At 46.1% G+C, this 25456-nt stretch overlaps 1 protein-coding gene across 3 annotated transcripts in view; it reads left to right on the top strand.

The window, feature by feature from the left end:
* The window catches only part of LOC144739806 (receptor-type tyrosine-protein phosphatase S-like), a 210430-nt gene that overhangs the window by 171229 nt on the left and 13745 nt on the right, over positions 1-25456 (top strand). For all 3 annotated transcript variants that reach the window (XM_078622715.1, XM_078622701.1, XM_078622708.1), the window contains 13 exons: positions 4280-4408; positions 5938-6092; positions 9458-9545; positions 10789-11031; positions 12967-13118; positions 14245-14357; positions 15471-15568; positions 17771-17894; positions 18504-18679; positions 20376-20495; positions 20988-21148; positions 23107-23197; positions 24347-24547. In XM_078622715.1, the coding sequence (XP_078478841.1) occupies positions 4280-4408; positions 5938-6092; positions 9458-9545; positions 10789-11031; positions 12967-13118; positions 14245-14357; positions 15471-15568; positions 17771-17894; positions 18504-18679; positions 20376-20495; positions 20988-21148; positions 23107-23197; positions 24347-24547 (1851 nt within the window). The remainder of the gene's footprint in view (positions 1-4279; positions 4409-5937; positions 6093-9457; positions 9546-10788; positions 11032-12966; positions 13119-14244; positions 14358-15470; positions 15569-17770; positions 17895-18503; positions 18680-20375; positions 20496-20987; positions 21149-23106; positions 23198-24346; positions 24548-25456) is intronic.

Below are 25456 nucleotides of genomic sequence, written 5' to 3' on the forward strand. Positions count from 1 at the left end.
AATTAACCAAAGCTGATGGATGCACAAAGAGAGGCCTACACGAAAATCTTGGAAGACATTGAGTCTAAAAATGGAGGCATATTTTTCCTTGACGCACCTGGTGGTACTGGGAAGACCTTGTTTCTCAACCTGCTCCTGGCTAAGGTTCGCCAGAGGGAGACAATTTCTCTGGTTGTGGCATCATCAGGGATTGCGGCAACTCTGCTTACTGGAGGAAGAACTGCCCATTCCACATTAAAGCTTGCATTAGATCTATCCCAACAAGAAAACCTTGTTTGCGATATTTCAAAGGGGACTGCCCTTGCACAAGTCCTGATTAATTGTGAACTAATAGTGTGGGATGAATGCACCATGTCCCACAAGGGAGCACTTGAGGCTGTCAACACAACTTTGCAGGCTCTCCGCGACAATCCCAGGATTATGGGTGGTGTAACTTTTCTCATGGCTGGTGACTTCCGACAAACCTTACCTGTGGTACTTTGCGGAACCAAAGCTGATGAGTTAAATGCCTGCATCAAGTTATTGTTCCTCTGGAGGTACGTAATGAAACTGAGACCAACTACAAACATGCATGTATATCTCCATGGAGACCAATAAGCAGGAAGTTTTGCTCAAGCTCTTCTTGATATTGGAAATGGAACAATTGTTGCTGACGGCACAGATAGACTTATCAACATGTCTAAAGGCATCCTTTGCACTTGGCAAGAGGAACTGGAGAAAAAGGTGTACCCAAACATGCAACAACACTTTCAAGATGTTCTCTGGCTATGGGAGAGGGCCATTTTGGCTCCTAAAAATGATGCTGTTCATAGAAAAAATTCTATGCTGTTGCAGAAATTATCTGGAGAGCACAAGTCCTACAAATATATTGACTCAGTGTTGGACCATGGTCAAATTGTTCACTATCCTGTTGAATTCTTGAATTATCTGCAGCTCCCGGGTGTTCCACCACACAACTTGCTACTAAAAATTGGAGCACATGTCCTGCTATTGAGAAACTTGGACCTACCTAGACTGCAATGGCACAAGGTTGATTGTCAAAGAATTACATTCAAATGTCATCAAAGCTACGATCATTACAGGCAACTCTAAAGGTGAAGACGTCTTTTTTCCTCGCATACCTATAATCCCAAATGGCACAGTCTTTAAGAGGCTTCATATCCCCATCCAGCTCAGCTTTGCGATGTCCATTAACAAGGCGCAAGGACAATCTTTAAAAGTGGTGGGACTCAATTTGCCAACTCCGTGCTTTTCTCATGGCCAGCTTTATGTTGGATGCTCTCGTGTAGGCAATGCAAAACATTGACATGACTTTGCACCAGCAGGCAAGACCAGAAAGAGAGGCTCTTTGATAGGGAGGTGCGGGTCAGCTACAAGTGCCACTTGAATTATTTGGAAGAGGCCCTCTTTTGTGTTTCATTACTTTGGAGAGGCTCTTGCTTGGGTTGGGGGCACCACTCCCCGCACACGTGTGCTGCTTCACCCCACGCCTGCTGGGGGGTAGTTCTGCTGTCGGCGGATGCTCGCTGAGCCGCGTCCACACCTCGCCGCCCTGTGCGGCCTGCACTTCACTTCCTTCCCTGGTGTCCTACCTTCACCTAAGCCTGCCGGCCACCATTTCAGCAGCCTGCCTGTCGGCGGCTGTTGGTGATGGCGCTCACACAGCGCGCCTTCCTCGCCGTCCCACATCTCATCGCCCTATCCCCACATCTCCTACCTGCCTCCGTGCCTGTCAAGTGTCCTGTCCGCGATTTGGCTGGCAGCTTTTGTTTGCGCCACCGCCCGCGCGCTGTTGTTCTTTCGCCTCCTATCTTAGCTGCCCTACCTCCCTTCTCCCCATTTCCCCCATTTTCCTATTACACATGTTATACCGCCTGTGTTTTGTGAAGTGCCTTACTACAGTACTCATAAGTACTACGGTAATAAATACTACAGTACAAATAAATACGTGTTTTTCTGCCATTAACCATATACGTATATGACTCATCGCATTTAATAAAAGACAAAGGCATATCATACCAATAAAGTATGACCTTTAGTTTTGATTATAGTATGCTGATCTTTAAAGGTGCATTGGAAAATTTAGATACTCCTGCTGATACTCCAGCTGTTATGGAGTGACTCATGCTGCCAGCTATGTCAGCAAAGTATGGTCGTACACGTTATTTATATCGTTTGCTCTTAAATTTGAATCGCAGTTCCTATGCACACTGTTACAATCTATCTCTAGCTTTCTTTTGCTGATTTCTAAAACGTATGCTTAAGCCATTTTTGTTTATTCAAGTACACAGTTAGCCTCATAACTTTCATCTCAATTGTCTTATGGTTGTTGTTATTATTTTAATTGCATCCCACTGTGATTTTTGCACGCAGCGTTGATATACGCTGTTTTTTTCTGGAAGATTTTTACGTCTTTTCCTGGATGTTTCTGTGGTGCGTCGTCACTTTAATATGTTCTCTTATGTTTTTGTCTGTTGCTGTTGCACCCCAGTCAAGAGCTGCACGGCTCACAGACCTATATATGTACCTAATAAATTAAACTGTAAGCTGAAAAAAAGGCACTAAATAAATGTTTACTACAATTAAATACATTTTTCTGTTTGTCTTTTTGCCTATGCCACTTTTGGTGAGCTAAATGTCAATGTTGAGGTCTGCTGCCACCAAAACGGCTTCTGGAGAGAGCTCATGCGGGCCTGTTATTCCTCCATTGAAGAGACGGAGACCACACTGCTTTATTATGTGCTCCATCTTTTGAGTTCACAGTTCCATTCCTTATTTAGTATTACAGCTTATATTGTATTCTCCTAAACACGTACAATTCATACACAAATACGTTTTACTTACATTACACTTTTCTGTATTTGTGTATGTATATGTTATTTTTTTAAGAGGAGTTTTGAAATCTCTTTTTCCCCCGGGCAATGCCGGGTACTTCCCGCTAGTACTACATATTTGCATCGAACACTGCACTTCATTTTAACACGATACGACACACCACACTAAACAACTTATCACCGTATTATGAGTGTAGCATCACAGTCGACAAAATAATTTACTGTGTCTGCATTATCAGTGCCTTACAACAGAATATATTTAAATTGTAGCCCTGCTTAAAAAATAAGTTCTGTGTTTCTCTCTGTTTACGGCCCTGATCCAGTGGTGAAAATTCTACATTTCGATGACAGGAGCCAGTCTCTCTCTAGGTGGCACATACAATGTTGTTACTTATTTTAAAAACACTTGACGGACAACGATGTAATCATTTGAATAGTGTGTCCAAATGTAACTAAGTCTGAAGACAACATCAATACAATTAAGGGAAGCCCCAGGGGTGCTGCAGTTGCCATGGCTCAGCACCGATGAGTCTCAGGGGGGTCCTGGGTGCCAGGGCCCAGCACCAATGAGCCTTGGGGGAACCAAGGACAGGAGAGGCCAAAGACAGATGACGGGTGGCAGTAGCAGCAGCAGCAGCGACGATAAGGAGCAGGGACATGGACAGGAGGTCAGGCAAGAGTCAGGGCTATGTATGTAACGAGTTGGCACCCTGCAATTCGATTGATCGTCAACATTTCGAGTTGTGATTCAGTTACATAATGTATTTGTGATTGCTTTTACCATCTCGTGTACTGGATATTGTTTCTTATTTGTTTCTGACTTGTGTCTGTTTTATTAGCTTAATGTATCAGCATGCAATTTGCATAGTAAGCAATTGAGTAATTGCATGTACGATTTTTATGCATGCATCATGAACGTGTGCGAATCAAATTCACGGATTAAACGATACATCGTGGCGCGCCTAGTCAGGGGGCAGCATGGCCATTTAAGTCAGGTGATGTGAGAACATTTATAAAAAGTAAACATCAGGTGTGGCAGTGAGGTATAGGCAATTATTATGGAGAGTCAGGGTGGTACAGCTGCACATTCTCAGCACACAAGCCACCTCGACCCATGTGAAGGCCAGGAGTGGTCAGTAGGCGCAGACAAAAGGTGCCTAACTTCCCCTCTTGATTAAAAATGATGATGGCAGTGATGATAAACACGATGGGCCGAGTCTACCCCCGACTGAAATTTGACAAATACATCAGCTTATGATTGTGAATTGAGTATTTTACTTTGAAGACAGTGCCACCCAGCCGGTTTTCAGGGCAGTGTTAATGCCGACTGGTGGCAGGGTATTTACTTTCACAGGAGCGTGGCTGTCTCAACAGAAGAGCCCTGAGTCTTGTGTGACCTTTGTCCTTTATCTCCCTCCACCTCTGCCCTCCACGTGTGTGTGTAGATCGTGTACAGGGGTGGCCACAACATGGAAGTGGATGCAATGAGGAGCCACCAGCTCGTAGTCGGGCTGGAGGCTGATTCACTCTACTCATTCATGCTCAACGCAGGCCCCAATGGGGGCCTCCTGCAGGTACCGTCGGGGGTGGAAGGGGAGGAGATAATAAGGCAGAAGAGAGAAAGAGGAAGAGGGTAGGAGGAGAGAGGAGGGAGGAAAATAGAAGCGAAATAGAGAGGGATAAGAGAAGAATTGGGAAAGAGACACAAAACACACATACTGTTGTAAGCTAGAAATACTTCCCATTTAGCCATATATAATGTGCTGTTAGCATACTAAGGTCAGCTCGGTGTGTGAGGTGGTCTTGTTGCTAAATATATGTCATCTTTACAGTAATGGTGTGTATGTATATATATATGGGAGCAGTGGCACAGTTGTTGTTCAGATGCAGCTTGCCACTGGTAACATGACATCAGTGCCAAGCTGTATCTAAACATACTCTTTGGTTCTTTCGGTAAAGTCACGTAGGTAGAAATAAAATAAAACAAATCACGACGTTTCGATCGCAGCACAAGCAATCTTCATCAGGTGGAACAACCACGGCAAGAAAACTGCTGAAGTAGGCGAGAGAGCTGCCGTGGCAAGAGGTCATATAGGTAAGAAAGGGGGAGGCAAGGGGGGAGAGAGAGGGGAGGGCAGGGTGTGGGGTAAGGGGAAGGGGGGAGCTGCGTGAGCGCTAGAGGAAGAGGACGTGAGGCTGGGGGGGGGAAGTGTGCGGGGCTAGAAGTGGGAAGCTGAGTGTGGGACACGGGGGGGGGCGAGAAGATGGATACAAATTGAACAATCATTGGAAGGATGTTATTAACCAGGTAATGCCTTAACTGGTTGTGGTTGTTTCCTTCCTACCTGCCGTTTACTAGTACATCCCCCCCCGTGTCCCACACTCAGCTTCCCACTTCTAGCCCCTTCCCCCCCAGCCTCACGTCCTCTTCCCCTAGCGCTCACGCAGCTCCCCCCTTCCCCTTACCCCACACCCTGTCCCCCCTGTATCTCTCCCCTCTTGCCCCCCCCTTTCTTACCTATATGACCTCTTGCCACGGCAGCTCTCTCGCCTACTTTAGCATCTTCTTGCCGTGGTTGTTCCACCTGATGAAGATTGCTTGTGTTGCGATTGAAACGTCGTGATTTGTTTTATTTTATTTCTACCTACGTGACTTTACCGAAAGAACCAAAGAGTATGGATTCCTGCAGTCACGAAAGCTTCAAATCAAGATGGTATCTAAACATGTTCTAGACCTCCTCAAGGTCATAATACCTGCAGTCCCAGCCTTAACAGCTACTCAACAGCATCATAACCCCCACGCACATATTGTGCTAAACAGGATACTTTAGCATGTGTGTGCAGGTAGGGAGCAGTAGTGTAGTACTTAGCATACTGCACTACGAACCCAGCCACCCGAGATTGATTCTTGCTCACAACCAAAACCAGTGGTCGACTCAATTTTAAAAATATCTGCACTGGGGAGACAAAGGCGGCCAAGCGTGGTGTTGAACACCCACCCCTGCATGTGCCATGCTGGGCCTCATAGGTGACCGCTAATATTACTTCCCCAAACAGTCTATTAGAGGCTTTATCGGGGGTCTTTGTGTGTGTGTGTGTGCAGGTGGTGAGTGTTCGCACGGTGCCCCAAGTACATTGGTCTGAGCCTGGGGAGCTAATTGGAGAAACGGGAGGAGACGCGGATGGGGATATGAGGGAACACGGACTCGAGCCCACCCTTGTGCCCCTGCCACAGCTGCTGGGAGACCTCAGGGTCCGGTCAGTGAGTGCGGGCCATGAGGGCTGGAGATAGTTGTGTATGTGTGTGTGTGTGGCCTGGCACAAGCGTCGTGGTGACGTCACCGCCACTTAGTGGCGAATGGCGGTTGTTGTTGTTGTTGTGAGAGACGATGATATTATCTGAACCTGTCCTGGGCCTTCCCTGGGTCGACTCAGCCTCAAATAAGTACCTGGTGCGGGGTGAAAACGGCACCACTGGAGAGACAAAGGCGGCCGTGTGTGGTGCTGGCCACCCACCCCCTCGTGTGCCGCTCCGGGCTTCAAATGTGCTCGCAAACAGCACTTGCCCTAGAAGTCTGTCTTTTTACGTGTGTGTGAGAGAGAGAGAGGATGTGTGAATAAGCTGGGTATGTGTAAATGTAAGAGTGTGTGTGAGAGAGATAATGTGTGAAGGAGCTTCGATGTATATGACAGCGTGAGTGTGTGTGCCCCCTACTGACGCAGTAGGGGCACAGTTGGTGCATCGGCCAGTCATCTCAGTCGACCCATGGCACCTGGGTCTGCCCCGTGGCCTCCTGCCAGCGGGCGTTCGACACTTCACGTCGCCTTAACGTGCACATAGTCTCGCACAAGCGCCGTGGTGACGTTACCGCCACTTAGTGGCGAATGGCGGTTGTGTGTGTGTGTGCGGGCCGCTGGGTTCGAAGCGCAGCGTACTAACCGCTGCGCTATAAACCCGGTGACCCGAGTTCGATTCCCACTCATGGCCAACTCTAGTGACTATTATCTGAACCGGTCCTGGGCTTCCCCTAGGTCGTCTCAGCCTCAAATGAGTACTTGGTGTGGTGTGTAAACATTGTCACTGGGGAGACAAAGGCGGTCGGGCGTGGTGCTGACCACCCACTCCCTTGTGTACCGTGTCGGCCATCATAGGTGCTGGCTAACAGAACCTGCCCTAATAGTCTGTTAAGGCTATAGTGGTGGGGGGTTCTTTGTCTTTGTGTGTGAGAGAAGATATGTGCATGAAAGAGTGTTGTATTTGAGTCCACATTGCCTTAAAGGGCGCACAGTATAGCACTGTGGTGACATCACCATCACTTTGAAGCAAGTGGTGACTTGTAAGAATATGAGTGTATGTTTAAGGCGGTGTGTGAGAGAGTGGTGGAAATGCATTGAATAATATATTTATTAATTAAATAGATCAATCCATTTGAGTCACCGTTCAACAGCTGAATGACAACCATTTTCAAACCAGATGTTTTCACTACCTCCTCCCGTGGTAGTTAGATAACCACAATTATTTCCCCGCACCTCAGGTTAGCCCCCCACACCACCGATTAGCACAGTTGGCAGTGTGCGGTGTGAAAGAAGTTCAACATACATACAGGTGGAGGTACTAGTGCTTGCAGAGTCAAGACACATCATTTACACTTCCCAACACCAAAATAGTAATTATTAAACTGATACTATACCAGTGAACTTTCTCTTTATGTAGTGAGCTTGGTGTAGGTGGTGCTAACATGTAACATCATTATCTTTATTTTTTCGTAGTCTGCGTGAATATGATGTGGGCTGCATTCTATTACTTTGTATATCTGAAAAAAGTTTGCAGGGATACCAAGTTTTTCTAAAGCTATTGCAGAAATACAACAAAATACAAATATTTCGGTGAATTATTTCACCTAATAGCCAACTTTCTTAGCACACCAGGCTTAGTTTAAAGATAGCATTACTCTGCTGCTCCCTGTATCGTATCACATCATTAATTTACCCAGCAAAGCATTGTCGAGTCTTGAGACACAGGAGGGTCATGCATTCGGATGTTTGTAACCAGCCCCTTCCCATAATGCAGCCCTACAGTCAATATATATTTTTACATAATTCTGTGCATCAACTTTAACTGATGGTTTATCTGTTTCTTTGTTAACCAGTAAGGCAATAAACAAAGATTCGTTCATAACGCCATCCATATATACAGACATAGACACAATTTCAACCGAGAAGATGGGTACAAACTTAGCAATCATTGGAAGGGCGTTATCTACCAGTCTAAGTCATAACTGGCTGTGATGTTCCCATCCTACCACCTTCCGATGTTATTTTCGGCTCTCCGCTTTTATATTAACAGGCTAAATTTCTCACACTAACACAACCATCTTTGCGCGCCGACCTAGAGATGGTGGCGGCTCTGTGATCTTACATTAACATGCTAATCTCTAAACATTAATATAGCCACCTCAGCGTGCTTGCCGTGGAGGAGGCCACTCTCCAGAGGTCGCAAACGGGTTTTGATTCCTTACCCGTACCTGGCCGCACCAGGGACACAAACGGGTATCCATACCCGTACCCTACCCGATACCCGGCTACCCGTACCCGGCCGGGTATCGGGTAGGGTACGGGTACCCGATTGCGACCTCTGGGATGAAACCATGTTGCAGGCGCAGGTGGGTTTGATCTAGGAACTTGAATTGTGAGAAGAGACAAGACGTTGGGAAATGAGTGACAAACAGTTACTCACCAGTGACTCACGGTCTACCCGTACCCGGCCGCACCAGGGTCGCAAACGGGTACCCGTACCCGGCCGGGTACGGGTAGCCGGGTATCGGGTAGGGTACGGGTATCGGGTACCCGATTGCGACCTCTGCCGCTCTCCGATCTTACATTTACATGCTAATTTTTTACCTGGCAGACCTTTAATTGGTGGAAACCCACCACGAGCGCCGGCGTGGACCATCACTTACATTAGCTGCCCCGCCCATGCTGCTGACACTTGGGCTACGCCCATTTTAAACCTTTATAAACAGTTTGCCTTTAGAGGCTAACCCCCTTTTCCTGATGACGACCGCTTGTGTTGCGATCGAAACGTCGTAGTTTTTTGTTCTTTTCTTTGAACCTATCTACGTGACTTTACCGAAAGACCCAAAGAATATGAAGGTATTGTTCTCTGTGTCTGGATACCTAGGGGAGTTTGGACAGTATTTTTTCAGACCAATTAAAGCAATGTGCATGTAAAGTTTGATTAAAATGTATATATGCGTGATAGAAATTTCCACGTGATAAACCGCTTTGTTGAGCTTTAATTCGTGGCCAGGGTGCTTCTGAAAAAGAGCAAAATAGCTCAGAGGGCCTTACCTGGTAAAATAGAAATAGTTTTGTCGTTTTGTTTAGGTATCTGTTCCAATATAAACTTTTGTCTTAATGGCCTCACACCTATTTATCAAGGACAAATGAGTACCTGGTGCAGTGTGTAACATTGCCACTGGGGAGGCAAATGCGGTCGGGCATGGTGCTGGCCACCTACCCCCTCGTGCGCCCTGCCTGCCTTCATAGGTACTCGCTAACCGCACTTGCCACAAAAGTCTGTTAAGGCTATATGGGGGATCTTTGTCTTGTCTTGTGTGCAGCATGTACCTCATTGTGGTGGTGCCTCTTTACAACCTGGAAGAGCAGCCCATTGCCTGGGTCTCCCCAAACAACATGGACTTTGAAGAGGTGATGCTACTGCCGCTTTATTTTCTACTCCATTGTCTGGGTGCTCTATTGGCTCATCGTGGTTGTGTTAGAGACAGATGGCACTGCTGAGATCCTTTGTTCAAGTCTGGGTGTCTGTCAGGGGAGTCATAATTGCCCTGGTAGAAACATGAAGCGGACACCACTGATAACAGCTGTGTGATTAACTAAGATTGTTGTTTGTTATGCATTTGTGTCCCGTGTGTATACATGTACAGCAAAAGTTCTGTTATTTGGCACTTTACCATACGGAACGCTCTCTTATCTGGCATCTGTCGTAGACGGCAATACAAATGGCCCTTCACGTATCCGTAAAAAAAATCATTACTGTTGGAGGACCTACCATATAGAGCTGCTTTCACAGGTCAGAGCAGATAGATTTCATAAGGGAATCAGTCTGGGCTGTAAGCCGCATCTTACGGAATATCCCATTCAAGCTTTCGAAAACAAGTCCATTGTTTCATATGCAGTGTACATTTCCATGCTGAAACACCACTTCTAATGCTCATCAGTCTATGCCATTTCCTACAAATGGTTACCTCTATGAAAAATCAACCGCTTAACATCAGTAAAATGTAATGGTTTGCAGGCCCACAACTGCTATTGTCATCACAAACTTGTTCACGTCCTGACTGCAACTTTCTCCACCAAGTTTTTAACATTTCCACGATTCAGCTAAAACGTATTCCACTTGCCCCTACACCCTGCATTTACGTAAAGGAGCCCCTTTGATAATTATGTGATATGTCTGCCATCTAGTGCTAGGTTTATGCATGGCATACATGTGTTGATCTACGAGCTCCAGCCAAAAATTTCAGGGGAAAATTATTTAATGATATCTGAAGGGATTATAGAAATGGAATGCATTATGTGAAGGGAACTCACACTAGAAGCTCATAGTTGAACATTTATAAAATTTTGACCTTCATTCCTTACACTTTTTTTTATTGTGTATCTCTTTCGTGCAGTACATCGTTGTGTACTTAAAATGAATTGATGTGACCCAGGTTATCATTTTGAAAAAGAGGCAATGTTTCACGCGTCTCAATGGGTTTATCTAATGGACACTAGTAATACGTCTATGTCTGTACATTCATGTCTGTACAGTATACGTTGTCTGTACAGTATACGTTTGCCTGCCTATTCACCTATACGTGTGTTTTTATATCTCTACGGATATACACGTGTGTGCTCTACGTTTAACATGTGCTCGTGCACGCCTTAGATCCTGGACATGGAGGCCACCAGCCTGCATCTCACGCGGCAGCAGCGGATGTCTCTGCGTGCCAGCGAGCACCTGTTCGTGGCGGCGCACATGGAACGCCTCGAGCGGCCATTTGTGGTGGCGCGGTTGGAGCATCTCCCGCCCACGTTCCCGATTGGAGACGGGCACAGTCGGCGCCTGCAGCCAGGGCTCGCTTACCGAGTGTGCGTGCTGGCCCTGCTGCACGCACCTGCACAGCAGGCGGTGCGTACACACGCCCTTCCCATATTAGGAAGCCACTGGATTGGAAACTTGTTTCTTTAGAACTGCTTTTTGTGTTCGGTTTGTTGTCCTTCCCCCGCACCTCCGATGAGCACGCTTGGCTTTTGCGGTGCGAAATAAGTTCAACGTACATACACACGCGCCCATGTCCATGCAAGCATGCGCGCGCGTCAATGCGTGTGTACTCTGGAAATGGAGTGGTGGCGCACTGGTTCAATGCCCGCTCATGGCCAACACCAGTGATGATTATCTGGTCTTGGGTCTCCCCTAGGTCGACTCAGCCTCAAATGAGTACCTGAAGTAGTGTGTAAACATGGCCACAAGGGAAACAAAGGCCGCCCAGCTTGATGTTGACCACCCACCCCCTCATGTGTTATGCCGGCCTTCCTAGGTGCTCGCTAGTAGCACTTGCCCCAACAGTCTGTTAAAGATAAAATAGGGGACCTTTGGCATGTGGGGAGCGGTAGTGGAGCCGCTAGCATGCTCCATTATGAACCCGGCAACCCGAGTTCAAATCCCGCTCACAGCCAATATCGGTAAGAAATATCTGAACCAGTCCTGGGCCTCCCCGAGGTTGACCCAGCTTTGTGAGTATCTGGTGCAGTGTCTGAACATCACCACTAGGAAGACCGAGGAGGCTGGGCATGGTTTGAGCCACAACATCCCCTCATGTGCCATTTGGCCTTCATAGGTGTTTGCTAACAGGTCATGCCCCAGCAGTCTGTGTGAGACTGTGACTGTGTGATTCACTTGGCCTCACATTGCACATAGCCTGTCACAAGGGTTGTGGCTAGATTGAGAACAATGTCGTTTAGTGGCAAAGCTGGCTGGTGTGATTATTAAAAATAGGTTTTACCCTTTCTAGCAATAAAACGGGTGTTAAGATGTTCTAACGCCAAATATATACCTTTTGCAAGGAATCAAGTCTGCGTTAAGCACAAGTGAGTGAACGTGCTTGCTGTCTCAATTGTATTATGATTCTGTCTCTGTGCATTATTGTTCTGTATTGCTCTCTAAGGGGGCTCCTCTTTGTGATTTTCCAAACATCAACCTCTTGGCTCTTTCATGCTCCCACTACTCGTCATGGCATGTTCAAGCATGTTTGTGTTGGATGCTCTAATTTATTTTTCTCATGGTTTTACATGGCTCTGTGTATCCACTGTTTTGTTTGGCGTTTTGATACTTTTTTTTCAAAACATGCTTTTCATAGTTGCAGATTGCCTGTTTTCTCTTTACTTTGCCCACCACATTCAATACACAGCCCAGTACAATATTAGTAATTTCATGAATTCAACGGTGTTACATCCATTGAATAGTTTTGCTTCTTGAGGGATGTGAATCTGTTGATTAATCAGTATAAACTCTAATACCGCCTGAACTAGATTTTCTACATTAATGAGCTTGTTTTTTTTTCCTGTCATTAGTTTTTCTCTACTTGTTCACAGTGTTGAAGTGTTCCTTGTCCCTCACTTCCTCTGTTAAATTTGCTGAAGATGGAAATACCTCTGATTATCTGGGGTTTATCCTTGAAAATCAAGTCAATTACATTTCAGATTTCTCTATTTGGGCTCCTCCCATGTCCATTTCTTATGGTCCATTCTTTTTAAAAAAGGGTCCATGAGCTACATCTCTTTGCTGGCTGCGATTTCTAGGAGACATTTCGTTCCTCACTGACATTACCAATTTAACCAATCATCTTACGTCTGTTATTGTTACATACCTTTGCATTTGTCTCTCACATCACGATGTCGGGAGCATATTTTGCCATAATTTCGATGTCTTTTAATTTATTCATACATTTGGTATACTTTTACATCTTGGTAAATTATTGTCGTGACATATATATGAATTGAAGTATATGTTTTATATTATTAAGTATATTTCTGCATTCGTACGTGTGTGTGTGTGTGTGTACAGAGCGTGTATGTGAGCAGCCCGTGCTCTCCACCTGTTCTTCTGGAGGCACAGCCTGTGATTGGGGAGGACGAGGGACTTGTGTGGGTGGTGGGACCCGTACTAGCGACCATCATCATAATTGTCATCGTCATCGCCATCCTCCTCTACAAGAGGTGACATGACCGTTATTATAATAAACACACCACCACCATCATCAATCATTGCTGGTCAACACCATGATCATGATCACACCCTCACCATTATCAGTGACAGCAGCACCCCTACCAACGTCAGAATTGACATCGCCATCATCCTTACAGGAGGTGACATCAATATCACCATCAACCTCATTTTGATCATCACCGTCATCAAAATGATCATCACCATAGTCACCGTTATCGCTTAATTCCTATCTTAATTATTCGCACCACTATCATCACCAACAGCATCTCCAATTGTATTATCTCCCTGTATATGGAAATCACCATCACCCACATTTGCACAATCATCACCATAGCAAGCAGTTCTGTCTGACTATGCGTCTATGTCTTTCTTTGCTTTCAGCAAGCCAGACAGGTAACAACCCCTTCACATCTATCTACTTTGAAAATTCAACTGTCATCAAATGTACCACTTCCCTACCTGGTCTATCAATGCAGTTATATCAACACTCTGCTTATCTGGCTCTAGAAATTTGGTCGTTGCATCGCTCGATTTGATCAAGCAACTCAACTGACATTTATGTTCTAGCATGCAGCTCATTTACTGGAGTCTCACATTTATTTTAAATATTTCTTACATCGATCCAATTTAAGCCGTATCATTCGCTTATTAATTTAGGCAGCACCGCTTACCTCTCTAACGTCTAGAAAGATTCAGCTACGTAAAACGTTCCGTTGTCTTTTCTACCAACTCAGTGGTCATGTCACTTGCAGTCCAACATCCACTTTTCCACTATAACCAACATACGCAACGAGAAATGTATAGCCCCCTTGTTTGGTCTATTGGTTCGAACTACACTTGAAGAATGCTTATCTTGGTTATCAATGTAACTACCTTTACACGGTATCTACAGTCGCAATCCAGTGTTATTCATCAGTTTTTTTTACATCTATTGTAATTTGATTTGCAAGACTATAACTTCAACTGTAAGCACACCAATTAATGGGTTATGCAGCCTAGCAATGAAAATTATTATTGATACCATTGCTTATGCAGACGAGCAATTCAATTGCATTTAATGTGGCACTGCTTATATGATCTAGGGATACTAAGATGACGATGTGCGACTTGTTCCAGGTCTAAGCGGGAGGCGGAGGTTAAGGGCTGCCTCCCGGCACCCAGCAAAGACACAGGGCACAGCGGCAGTGCCGACCCAGTTCAAATGCGTCGGCTTAACCACCAGACCCCCGGTACAGTACACGCATTTACACACACGTGATTATAATTGCACACACGTAATACTTGTGTACGAGTACATATGTACAAACGTACTAGGCGCCACTCACAACTAAGCGGTAGTGATGATAACACGGCGCCTGTGACACTGTAGGACAACTGTGAGGGCTTGTGGAGTGGCAAAGGATTGCGAGCTGGTTACGGGGTAGACCGTGGTATCATGGGTTGGCTGACCTGAGTGACTAGCAGATGTACTACTCGCACATCCTACTATGCCAACTCACTTGCGTTTTATGAACTCGATGCACTTCTCATTGTTCTGAGTTTCACTTCTCCACCTCCTGAATGTTGGTTCTGATGGGTTAATTATATTCAGGTCTACAGATTTGAATTTGATTAATCTGGATTTAGATTCATGCTATTCGCAATATATAGATCCACATCCATTTACAGGCAAACTAACTGTTCAGAGTAAGATGAGGAGCCCTTTTTCACGTAGCAAGATGCCCCTTTTTTGCATATAGTTGAAGGTTTATGATTTGGTGGCAGGGGGATGTGTGCTAGAACAGAGTTTGACACTGCCCTACAAACCCAGTCACCTGATTTCGATTCGCAATCAACATCAATGGTGAATGATGTCCATTTTTATTTCAAGTTTCACTTGTTTAACCAGGTCAGAACTCAAAAGACCAGGGTAGTATTTTTTGCAAGAGTTACCTTGACCATAAATCTGCCAGTCGGGGGCAATGAATGTTAAGTTTGCACATGAATAATTTGCAGGTGATTTTTGGACCCTGATGCCGGCCTTGCAATGGCCGACTCTTGCGAATTACATTGTGGGTATGATTATGATGATTACAACTACTAACAAGCAGGACAGCCGCTGGATTCAAACTGTGAACCTCTGCAACAAGCAGCGAATGCGATGACGTGGGTTTGCAAGTGTGCAACTGTCCGTGCATGTATTTCTCCGTAGATTTGAATTCTCTGTCAAAATAGATGCTTGTAATTGACTGGCATTTAGGCTTTTTATGTATGTATATATATTAAAGAGATTCGTGTACAGATTTTAAAAGAGCATTCACATGAATGGAGGATTTTTCTCTTCTGCTGGGGCCCTGTGCCAGGCATGGAGATGCATCCGCCTATCCCAGTGTCAGAATTTGCGGGTCACGTGGAGCGACTGAAGGCCAATGACAACATGCTCTTCTCACAGGAGTATGAGGTGAGGAGGGCGAGATATCACCGGTCTATAAAACGTTGACTGACTGACTCGACTCCCGACGTTGACCCGAACACTAGATCTACCTCGATTTAAAGCTTTCGTGACTGCAGGGATTCATCTTCTTGGTTCTTTCGGTAAAGTCACGTAGAAGGGAAATAATAAAATAATAAAAGTAAAACATAAAAAACATAACGCAAGCAGCCGTCCTCAGGTGAAGAACAGGTCTGTCGGGAAGACAGCGTCATTTATTATGTTTTATTTTTATTATTTTATTATTTCCCTTCTACGTGACTTTACCGAAAGAACCAAGAAGACTAGATCTACCTTAGAGCTAGCAATGACACTGACACTCCTGACACTAGCCCCTTCACACGAGCACTGGCCCTAACAATAGCTTAAGGCATTTAACACAAAGTCTGAACCATAATACTGTACTGCCTCTAACTCTGACTAATTCCAGCACTGACCAAAACATTAACCAATTAGGTGATAGCTTCATATTTCATCTGGATGTAATAATACATAGCACTTACAACCATAATTATACTGTATATAGAGTTTATGTGCCTGTATCTACTTATATGTGCTTAATCAGTGTTCATTAACAGAAATTGCCCCAAGATTCTACACGGATATACAGAGAATATTTGTATATATCTGTGTGTATATGTGTATTGTGTGTGTCTCTGTGTATGCACGTTTTGCCATGTGTTTAGATTTAGATGCTATGTAAGTGTAATAGGTGTGGTTATGTTCGTGATAAATCGTTAATATGATCGTGCCCTCTAGTCATGAGTGTGTGGGGATGGCGTAGGTGCAACATAGATGTGACTAGGATTGTATAATAGCGGCATGGGTGACACTGGGTCGCCATAGGCTTTGAGCAGATGGGCTGTACGTTAGGCTGCTCCGCTTCCAACGGGAACACATATGCGGGCACGTGAATTTTAACTTGCAGAGCCGCATCGTAGGCGCTGAGAGATGGCGAGATGGCTCTATCAGTGGGCTGAGTTGTAACCTGGTGTGATCGTGTTATGGGCCCTGTTGGCATACGATTAAACAGGCGCCATCGTGGACTATCGTTATTTCCTGTAAGCTCTCTTCAACTAAACTCTAAAATTAAACTATTTATACTCTTTGGTTTTTTTCGGTAAAGTCACGTAGGTTAAAAGAAAACAAATTAAATCACGACGTTTCGGAGGCAACACAAGCTTCCGTTTCAGGTGGAACCGTCACTTGACACAGCAATTTTGCTGTAACGGTTCCACCTGAAGACGGAAGCTTGTGTTGCCTCCGAAACGTCGTGATTTAATTTGTCACTTGACACAGCAATTTTGCTGTAACGGTTCCACCTGAAGACGGAAGCTTGTGTTGCCTCCGAAACGTTGTGATTTTATTTGTTTTATTTTTACCTCCGTGACTTTACCGAAAAAACCAAAGAGTATGGATCCTTGTAGTCACGAAAACTTCAAATCTAGAATTTAACTATTTATATTTTACCAGATAAGGCTCACTAACTTAAATAGCTCATTTAAGGTTGAGTGGACCTATGCATCCTGCACACACCCACACTGTGCATGCTGCAAATTGTACATGCTGCACACAAACACACATTAATACATACATATATACATGTATAGTATATCCTTTATAAATAGGTGTGAACTTATTGAGACAAAAGTATATATAGAAAAGAAAAACCTCTCCCAAAGTATGTCTTATTTTATCAGGTAAGCCCCGCCGAGCTATGTAGCTCTTTTTCAAAGCGACCTGGCCACAAATGATAGCTCAACGAAGTGGAGAATCACGTGGAAATGTATAGCAGCCAAATACTCTGAATGCGTGTTTATAAATGTGGAGGGGAAAACCGGAGGACCCCAAAGAAAAATGCACGCGACCACCGGGAGAGAGAACATGCAAATATACAGCAGGCGTCGGGGTCGGGTCCGAACTTTTGTGTGCAGTGGCAAGCATGTGAGACACAACGCAAGAGTACTGCTGAACTCTAATATGCTAATGATAACCACCGCTGTGTTCTCAGTAAGATCATGGCCAGAAAACCTAAATGCAGTTGGCATGGGTTAGATGTTTGTGCGTGTCGTATTTACGTGCTTTTTTCTTCGTATCAGAATTTGCATGAATATGTGTGTGTGTGTTTGTCATTGTATGTTTATTCATACGTATGTGTTCTTGTATCTTTAGTCTATAGACCCAGGTCAGCAGTTTACGTGGGACCACTCCAACTTGGAGATCAACAAACACAAGAACCGATACGCGAACGTGGTCGCCTACGACCACTCGCGCGTCATTTTGCACACCATCGACGGTGACATGCTCGCGCAATCACTCACCCACTATTCGCCAACACAATCTTACTAACACACAAACGCACACACACTGGTACACTACAACGTGCACACTCACCCTCACGTATTCTCTCAATAATTCACTCGTTAGCTTTTGATGTAACAGTCAAGTTGGTGTGTTCATGTAAAATGTTGCTTGCGCTGTGAATGATGATGATTGTGTTGATGGCAATGAAGATGATCTTAGTGTTGATACTACTGCTACTGATATTGGTGATAATAATAAATGTACCATTTGTGGTACCAATTGTCATGATGATGGTGGTGATGATGATGAAGTGTTGATTACAATAAGGATGGTGATGCTGATGCTACTACTGTTGCTATTGATGATATTTTGTTTTAGTTACTGTTGAAGCTGCTTTGGCTCCAATTAACATCGAGGTTAATGGTGATACTGCTCATGATTTTAATGATAATAGTTTCTGAGTGAGTGTTGTTATTGTTGCTTATTCCACCATGGCTGATGATGCGGATAGCTTCAGTGGTGATGTTGCTCCTGCTGCCGGTAATGCCGCTCCTGACAACCGCTCTTTTGCCACCACCTCCGTCAACGCGCACGCTCGCAGGTGTCCCAGGCAGTGACTACATCAACGCCAATTACATTGACGGCTACCGGAGGCACAACGCGTACATAGCATCACAGGGCCCGCTCGCGGACACGGTCGCCGACTTCTGGAGGATGGTGTGGGAGCAGCGGAGTTCCACCATCGTCATGATGACAAAGCTGGAGGAGCGCTCACGGGTATCTATTAAACTAACCTATTAAAAAAATATATTTTAGCAGATAAGGCTCGCTGAGCGATGTATCTGTTTTTCAGAAGCGACTTGGCCACAAATGATAGCTCAACGAGGTGGCTTATGATGTGGAAATTTTTCTAACAGCCAAATACTCTAAACGCATGTTTCTAAGTGTGGAGGGAAAAACCGGAGGACCAAGAAAAAAAACTCACCACCACGGGAAGAACATGCAAACTCCAAATATACAGGTGTCAGGGTCGTGATCGAACCCACGACCTGTATAGCGGGCGAGGCAGTTAACATCTCGTCACTGTGGCGCCCTTAGATGCCAGTAGCCAGGCGCCAATTCAGCCGCAGAGAACTGTCACCGAGACTTGGCACACAGCCATACCCATATGCGCTAACGGATATGCATGTATACTGCTGCAATGGCATATACTATGCTAACGTCCACAACCTCAGTAAATTCTGTGGTATAGCACTATCGCACTGTATTTCCACATATGAATCTTATGGCGGGACCCCGGGGTCCCATAAGCCCCCGGCTCTCACATAAACTGCGTTGCGACGTCATTTTATGTCTGTTGAAGGCTAACGATACGGCAATCTTTTCCTCTCGACGAGCTCTACACGATGCGCTAATCAAAGTTGAAAAGTTTTGTTTCTTCTGCGCATTCGTCCGCATTGCGCTTGGGCGACATGACAACAAAATGATCCGCGCTTGGTGGGTCGCGGCATTTATGTGCGTGATGGGATGGAGTCGCCAAAAATAAATTCATCAATTACGATTTTGACTTCCGTTTATTCGGGACCCCGGTGTCCTGCCATAAGGTTCATATATACAACATGTACTTCATTCAATTGGCTGATCAGCATTCACTCTATTTCCTGAAGATCAGTCAGCCAACACTTCAAGATATTTCCTTTCAGTGACAAAAAAGCCAGCTATTATCAATTTCACCTGTAACTATGTACCCTTCTTCTAGAGTATGGCAAATGTGTCAATTATACGTTCAGGTTTAAGTTTGTGAGCCAAGTGATGGCTTCTGTAGTAGCATGACCAATACTGACTGGTCCGTCAGAGAGTCGACGTAGAATGCAGTTGTTGGCGACATGCTCCATTGTTTGGCTCGAGTGGCCGCAGTCACACTGCGGGCCACCTATAATGTCTCACTGGTGGAAGAGGTGTGCACAGCAACGACCCGTTTATCTTCTGAAGCAGTCGATGATGGGAGCCACCACAGTGTTTTTATCAAATCAAAGCCACGTGGAGCAGTGGTGAGGACCTCGATGAGAGTTTTATTGGGAGCCTCGGCAGAACTCCACGGTGTTCGCTAGCGGTCTTCAGTTGAGCCTGCTTCATCCAGCCGTCTCGTGCGGTGATCCCATATTGCCAAATCTCAGATGAGTTCGTTGAGCATGGCTTGTTGTCGTGGAATACCAAGACAAAGATCCCCCGTATAGCCTTAAGAGACTGTTGGGGCAAGTTCTGTTAGCGAGCACTCATGAAGGCCGGCATGGCACATGTGGCATATGTACTCTAATACAGACACATGTATATACTATGTACACTCATTTCATACGTACATAAATAGGCAAATTCCCACAGTTGTGTAATGCTTATATATCTGTGTCTTCCTGTGTCTTCATTCAACACCCTTGTACATTTCGATGTCTGTCTCTCCATTCTCCCTGTGCAGGTGAAGTGTGATCAGTACTGGCCCAACCGGGGCTCCGAGTCATATGGCCTCGTGCAAGTCACACTCACGGACACAGTGGAGCTGGCAACATACAGCACACGCTCCTTCACTCTCACGCGGGTATGCACACACATACACACAGGAGTGTACCACGAAAAAGATCCCCCTATAGCCTTAACAGACTTTGGAGGCAAGTACTGCTAGCAAGCACCTACAAAGGTCAAACACGGTGCTCGAGGGGGTGATGTGACCAGCTTTACACCCGGCCACCTTTGTCTCACCAGTGGTGATGTTTTACATACCGCACCAGGTACTCGTTGAAGGCCTAGGTAAGGCCGAACCACACCAACCTAGGTGAGACCCAGGACTGGTTCTGATATTCATCACTGATGTTGGCAGTGAGGAGAATTCGATCTCTGGTGGGGGAATGGTTAAGACCTTAATGGTGATGGTGAGTTAGAAACCCCTGATCCAGTGTTTACTAAAACCAAATGATTTGCACATACCCCCCACTTCCCCTTGACTCTCAATGCTACAGATCTGGGATGTTGTTTGGTTTTGCAGTTGTACGGTTGTTACATAATGGTTGTTGTGTAATTCTTGTTGTTGTAGTCTGGCTGTACGGAGCGCCGGGACGTGCGGCAATTTCAGTTCACGGCGTGGCCGGACCACGGCGTTCCCGAGTTCCCGACCCCCGTGCTCGCCTTCCTGCGCCGCGTGCGCGCCGCGTGGGGGAGCTCCGCTGACGGGGGCCCCCTCATCGTGCACTGCAGGCAGCGATCACAACAACAACACTACGACGATACACCAACAACACCAATATACAACAACAACAAAAACACAAAGATACTACCACAACACCACCACCACGATACAACAATGCCACAATCATACAACAGCATGATGTGGAGTGCCACGGTGGCAAGATGCCTTGCCTAGTTTGCAGGAGGTCGTGGGTTCCATCCCGTCCCTGACGCCTGTTGTATATTTGGAGTTTGCTTGTCTATCCCCGTGGTCACATTGATTTTTCTCCGTGTCCTCCGGGTTTCCCCTCCACATTTAGAAACATGTGTTTAAGAGAATTTGCTGGCTATACATTTCCACATGACGAGCCACTTCGTCGAGCTATCATTTGTGGCCAGGTCGCTTCTGAAAAAGAGCTACATAGCTCAGTGGGCCTTACCTGGTAACATTTAAATAGTTTTGTAATAATTTAATGCGACAGTCACAATAACAACAACACAGCAGCAATCACACCACAACAACATTCCCACAACATTCACAGTCACAACAACACAATAACCCAATAGCAATCACCAAACCGCAACAACAATAACAATAGCTCAACTACAATCACCGCAACAAAAGAATAACAGTTACACAACAACAAAACACGTTTAATCACAGAACAACAACAACAAGCACTGTCCAACAGCCGTCCGTGGCCATTTACACATGTGCATAGGGCCTTCAGTTTCATAGGGGCCCTCCAAAATGTTCCGTTTGTCTCTCTGTGTCTTATTCAGTGTCTCACTCAGTGTCTCTATGTTTGTCTCTGTCTTTCAGTGTATCTTTCTGTGACTGTCTCCATGCATGTTGTTTTCTTTATCTTTGTTTTCATGTAAAGGAAAGCCATACAGTATTTAGTTATTCTTTCTCCCCATGGTGCACATCCCACTGTTTTTGCGCTGAGTGAGATGTGACGATATTTTAGATGGTATATAAATCCAAAAGTGTATTGCATGCACTCACTCTGTGCATGTCTATGGCTGTCTCCACGTCTCTCTCTCGGTTTTCTGCACGTCTCTATACCTGTGACAAGGGGGGCACTCTTTCCACATCTGCACAGGGGCCCCACTTTGTTTTGAGATAGCGCTGACAACATTACAACAGCACCAGAGCTGCAGTACTACAACACAGTGATATCATACAACAATAATAATCATGCAACAGGCATACAACAAAGTCTTCCTGGACAAATAAGCACAGGGCAGAGCTCATCTCTGCTACTGGCCTTGAGCCAGTACTGAAAGTCTCCCATTGTAATGACGGGGTTCAGTGTTCTGAAAGCACAACCACTGTTGACTTCCCACGCAGCAGTGCTACTCATACTGGTAGAAACCTCCTGGTTACACCAACCCACAGGGGATTATTGTGTCCGTCTGTCCGTTGTGCAGGGAGGGGCTGGGTGGGGAGGGAGTGGCTGGGTGGGGAGGGAGGGTGGGGAGGGGCTGGGTAGGGAGGGTGGGGCTAGGTGGGGAGGGGAAGGGAGGGTGGGGAGGGGCTGGGTGGGGGGTGGGGCTGGGTGGGGAGGGGCTGGTCACCCCGTGGTGCCCTTATAAAACTCAACGTGTAACCCACTCACGCCGGCTTGTGCCCGCCCTCACAGTCAGGCATATTTGCGGAATACACCACGCCGCCGTTGACCCTGGCCATTGACCGAGCAATCCAGCATTCCTACCAGCTCCCTCCGCAAGAATGTGTTATCAATCCCAGAGGGATGATGCTGATGGGCCGTACTGGCCACGCAGTCATGTCAAATGGACACAACCGCACAACAATCACACAGTTACGGTCATAAGGCAACAGTTGCAAGCAGCAAACACGCAATCCTCTAACCCCAGATCGCTCAGCTGCTGACCTCTCACACCTTCACTGCTTACTCCCTGACTTCTCCCTCTTGATCTCTCACTCAATCCTCTCGACCTCTTCTCCTTTTGCTGTCCCACAGTGCGGGTGTGGGTCGCACGGGCTGCCTCATCGTCATCGACGCTGCGCTCGAGAGGGTGAAGCACGAACACACGGTCGATGTGTATGGACAGGTACGGCAACAGCACGACCACAGCACAAATTACAGCAGGTCTACAGCGCGGCTACAGCATTACCTACAGCAGTTCTCCAGCACAACCACAAGACAACCACAACACGACTACAGCAGATCTACAGCACAACTACAACAGATGTACAGCACGACTACAGCATAACTAAAAAATCTAAACTACAACACATCTACAATTCAACTATAAAACAACTACAATATTAGCTCAACGTGAACGCAACTACAACGCAGGCATAACGTCGGCGTTCCTGCCGGACTTTTAACAAGTAACTATACAAAAAAAAAGCTGCCATTTTAGCACAAGTGCTTTGTCTGGTATTCTAGGAATTTCTTGGCAAGAGTGGGTAATCAACTTGGAAATTCAGAATCGGACATGACAGGTAAATGTTGCACACAATTGCTGGAGGAGGGCAGTTTAACAACAGACAGGCATTCAAATGGCATCCGGAGATCAGCGACCAAAGGACTAACACCAGATGTTGGGGTCTGCTGTTGGAGGACGGGTGTAGACTTGCAAAATCAACAGCAATAACTGTGACGACCCCTTGAGCTTAAAACTTGTGTGTGTGTATCGAGATATATGTGTGGAGAGTGGATAGGGCACCATGCTATGAACCCAGTGACCCGGGGTTAGTTTACAGCCGCGGCTCGCTTCAGTGGCTCGTGATATAAGAGCCGGTCCTGGGCCTCCTGTAAATTTGCTCAGCCTTAATACTGGTGAGACAAAGGTGGCCAGGCTTGGCGCTAGCCACACCACCATCTTGTGCGTCATGTGGACCTTGATAAGCACTCACAGCACTTGCTCCAACGGTCTATAAGGCTGTATCACCGCTAGTTTGTATTTAGAGGTATATGTGCATGTAGGTGTACGTGTGTATTCTATACGTTGTGTCGTGTGCCTCCCCTAGGTCGATTCAGTCCTAAAAAAATACCTGGTGCTGTGTGTAAACATCAGCACTGGGGAGACAAAAGCGGTTGGGTGTAGTGTTGACCAGCCACCCCCTCATGTGCCATGCCGCCCTTCTTAGCTACTCGCAAAACAGCACCTCCCTCAATAGTTTGTTAGAGGCTACACGGGGGGATCTTTGTCTCATTTGTCAGTACGTGTGTATGTGTGTTTGCATGCTTGCAGGTGACTTGCATGCGAGCCCAGCGCAACTACATGGTGCAGACGGAGGAGCAGTACGCGTTTGTGCACACGGCGCTGGTGGAGGCGGTGTCGAGTGGCTGCACGGAGACACCCGCCCGCTCCCTGCACGCTCACCTTCAGCGGCTGAGCCAGAGCGTGTCGCACACGGAGCCACGCACCACGGGGCTCCACCTCGAGTTCCAGGTGGGCAGCCCTACAGCTCGCTCACGCTCACCCTCAACCTTGCAAAAACATCGTGGTGATTTGCACATTGACACTGGTGGAGCTTCGCTGTCGAGAGTGCAGGTCGTGCAGCTGCACCGGGGGGCTATGGTCTGAAGGGGGGGCCCCCCCCATGTGGCAGGAGAGGCTCAGATCCTGTGTCTACAAGGGCCCCCCCACGCCATGCCAAAACTACTATGGCAATGCATAGTGGGTAGTATTTTTAAGGTAATTATGTTTTTAAAACATTTGGCATAGATATTGAATGAGTCAATAGTTTGACACGTACATGGCAATGAATGCACCATCCCAGCGTGGATGTAAAAAATAATTTGGTCTGAGTACGTCCACCACCGTAGTATTTTTATGAGAATTTCTCACTTATCAAGAATGGTAGCCAAATGATTTCTGTCTGAATCTCAGTCTTGATTGACATTATGCCCAAGTTAAAAAAAAAACACTTGTTGATTATACTCAAGATGAGCCACATATTTTTGCATCTGAAATGTACATCCAAAATCATTGGAACTGCCCAGATGATAAAGATAAAGATCTCCCATATAACCTGTAACAGACTGTTGGGGCAAGTGCTGTTAGCAAGCAGCACATATGAAGGCCGGCACGGCACACGAGGGGGTCGGTGGCCAGCACCATGCCCGGCTGCCTTTGTCTCCCAAGTGGCCATGTTAACACATTGCACCAGGTACTCATTTGAGGCGAAGTCGACCTCGGGAAGGCCCAGGACCGGTTCAAATATTAATCACTGATGTTGGCCGTGAGCGGGAATCGAACTTGGCCCTCCAGGTTCATAGCACAGCATGCTAAACGCAAAACTACCGCTCCCCAAAAATGTGATAAACATACACACACACAAGTGTATGGGAATGTACA

The sequence above is a fragment of the Lampetra planeri genome, chromosome 3 (assembly GCF_965212315.1).
Source record: "Lampetra planeri chromosome 3, kcLamPlan1.2.h2, whole genome shotgun sequence".
NCBI classification, from domain to species: domain Eukaryota; kingdom Metazoa; phylum Chordata; class Hyperoartia; order Petromyzontiformes; family Petromyzontidae; genus Lampetra; species Lampetra planeri.